The following is a 2,942-nucleotide window of genomic DNA, read 5'->3' on the forward strand; positions in this document are numbered from 1 at the left end:
TAATACCAATAGTGGTCAGTGCCTTTTAGTGTGAATAAAACAAATTCAATCAGTTGTTACAGAAATGTTAACATAATCTATGAGCATAATTTTATTGATTCAGTTAAATTATCTATAATGTTGATCTTTAAACATAAAATGTGAGATCAAAAGTTATTGCAAATGCATTATTTTATTATTTGAGTCTGAGATAAACAGTATTTTTTTAAATGTTTAAAATGTGATATTGCGAAAGTGTTTTCCATGTATAGCTTTATTCCAACCGCATGGCTATTGACAATCGGTTGAATATTGAGCAACTCATTCTGTTCATGTGTAACACTAACATCTTACGTGAAACATGGGAATGTTAAAACTTGTCATGATACATTTATGTATTGATGATATTAGAATAAATGCATTAAAACCAAATGTTATCAAGCGCCGCAAGGCACAAGACGCGGCGCTCTATAATCTTTGATTAAAACGCAGTAAACCACTGATTTGAATCCAGCAGAACATGCGAGCCAAATACGTGGCCCGTGTCACAGGGAATTCTGTCCCCCGCAATTAGGTCTGGGGGTTAGAATATTCATAGGGGATGCTGTCCCACGGCTAGAGTTTTCTGTCCGAAGAGGAAATTTGTCCCCTCTCACGTTAGACTGAATTAGATGTAGTTATAATTTTATATCATCATTTGCTTTCCTCTGTGCGAATCTTGTAATCTTTTGAGAATGTTGTTTTCCTTTTCATTAAAAATGCTCAATTTGTGTAGTAGGCTGCCTGCAAAATGTGCGCAGTATACAAGTTCGTGTGAGCACCTGACGTGCTATGCGCCTTCTTCCCATTAATGGAATCGAGTTGGTGCTTGTTGGGAAGGCCGACAGGAACTACTTTTAGTTGTGTACCCTACGTCCCAACTTTTCGTGTGTCACGAAAAGATCGTGAAATAACCTTGAATATAATTATTCTTAAATTACAGCAATGACATAAAACCAAAACAGGATTTTTCTTGAATTATTCAAATTAATATGAAATTATCAGCTTAATATAGATGCTGCTATTTTTTTACAAAAGTATCTGCTTTGAGTTTCAAAGAGTTCAATTGATGATAGTATTTTCTAGGACACGGTTGCGGTGTTGGAGTTTTGTATACGTTCGATTTACACCAAACCTCATTACAGTAGCCTGACGTCGCACTTCAAGGCTCGTGAATTACGCCAGAGAGTAGCCTCAATCCCAGATCAATCCCCGTCCACCTTCACCTTTCACCTACTTTCATATGCAGACGAACGAAAGGTGCAGTTGCCAAAAGTCACCTCGGACCAATCAAAACATCAAAACACAGATAGTCTTCTCTTATAATAAGACAACCCACGGGTGCGGTCTTTAGAGTTTTTTACAAGTTTGATTTTCACCTGGTGTCATTATAGTAACCGTTGTTGTCCGGTTGACACAAAGTTCACTTTCCAAATCCCTCGTTGTCGACACCCTGTACTTTTATTTTCACAAGTTCGACAGAGTTTACATAGTTGTCTCGTGTCTTATTAGTATTGTTCCCAGATGTATTCAGTTCCACTTGTATGCCTTTGCTGCAGATACAGGAAGTACAGTCTAAGTTTTTTTCCAACTCGTTCAATCGACGACAGCACGAAGGAGTAAGTTGCTTCCAAACCTCTTCAACGCGGCTGTGAAATGTTTTGTTCATGGCGAAATAGATGAAAGAGTTGACATAACCGTTGGAAACCAGCATCCAGAATGTTAGAAAGTAGATTACTTGGGGCACATATAAACCGAAGGAGATGTTTATAAGAAGTAAGCCGAAAAATGGAAACCAGCAAACTACTACAGCGACTGCCATAATCCTTACCATTCGGAACAGTTTGATGGTCCTGGGTGATGTTCCAGGAGATGAATGGGTGTCTTGACTCGAGGAGGATTGTGAAGGGTTCGCAAACTGTTTGGCGTTCTTCTCCAATTTCTTTCTGACAATCACTGAGGTTATGACAATAACTATAAGACCAGGCAGGGTTCCAACAAAGAAAACTATATAAACAACAACAAATCCATCCTTCAGTAGTGGAACGCATGTGTATACAAACCCGAAATAGATGTGGTTCCGAACACCGACACCGAAGACCAACACTGTGATTATCCATCCTATAGCGATAACCAGGAGTGTTTTTCTTTTCGTTACTAGTCTTGAGTATTTGAGTGGGTGGGCGACTGCTATGTACCGCTCAATACTCATAAAAGTCAATGTGAGTCCAGAGTTTGTGAGACAAATCTGCATTGCGTATGTCGAGATCAAACAAACGGTGTCTCCGTACGGCCAGGAGTCCGGACTGTTTTGGAGAGTAGCGGACGGGTAGATAGACAGAGCAGCAACGGCACCAATACCTAAATCAGCCACGCTGAGAGACAGCAAGAAGTAGCCGTGGCTGTTTCGAAGGGCCGGTGTCGTCAACAGAACAACTATATTCATAATATTTGATATCAAAGTCAGAAAAGCTACCACAATAACGAAAGTAGTTTCTAAAATACAAACGATGTCGTTCGGGCATGTAGAAGAATTGAAAGCAGCAGTAAAACTCTCCATAGTTAACGTTATCAGGTGTCAACACGGCTTCACAGCCAATAGTACCATGACATATGGTACAACCAACCGACCAACGCCTACTATAGCTTCATATACCAAAAATACTGACCTCCAAAATTACAATAGCATTAATATACAAAAGAACTATTTAGTGCAAGTCCGGTTGACCATGACTCGTTTCTTTGACATAAAACTACACTCTCTTCCTGTGCCAAAGCAGCAGGCTGTTCGTAGTTACACACCATAGGGAGTTAGTTTAGTATCAAGGTGTTTAATTGCAAATTAAATTCAATGAATTGGTAATCTTTCTATTCGCAATTTTTGTTTTTTTCAAAACATAACAAAGTTTGGAATGTAAACGCGA

General features: G+C 39.2%; 1 protein-coding gene across 1 annotated transcript; it reads right to left on the reverse strand.

Moving 5' to 3' along the window:
- Positions 1–215: 215 nt before the first annotated feature.
- LOC117292806 (beta-2 adrenergic receptor-like) lies at positions 216–2,627 on the reverse strand. Its single transcript, XM_033774970.1, has one exon. It carries the CDS (start codon positions 2,576–2,578, stop codon positions 1,442–1,444), a length of 1,137 nt encoding a protein of 378 aa, XP_033630861.1. The 5' UTR covers positions 2,579–2,627; the 3' UTR covers positions 216–1,441.
- Positions 2,628–2,942: the final 315 nt, after the last annotated feature.

Source organism: Asterias rubens, chromosome 7, assembly GCF_902459465.1.
Source record: "Asterias rubens chromosome 7, eAstRub1.3, whole genome shotgun sequence".
NCBI classification, from domain to species: Eukaryota; Metazoa; Echinodermata; class Asteroidea; order Forcipulatida; family Asteriidae; genus Asterias; species Asterias rubens.

Coding starts and splice junctions, on each gene's coding strand:
- LOC117292806 (XM_033774970.1), bottom strand. CDS start 2,578: ATGGAGAGTTTTACTGCTGCTTTCAATTCTTCTACATGCCCGAACGAC.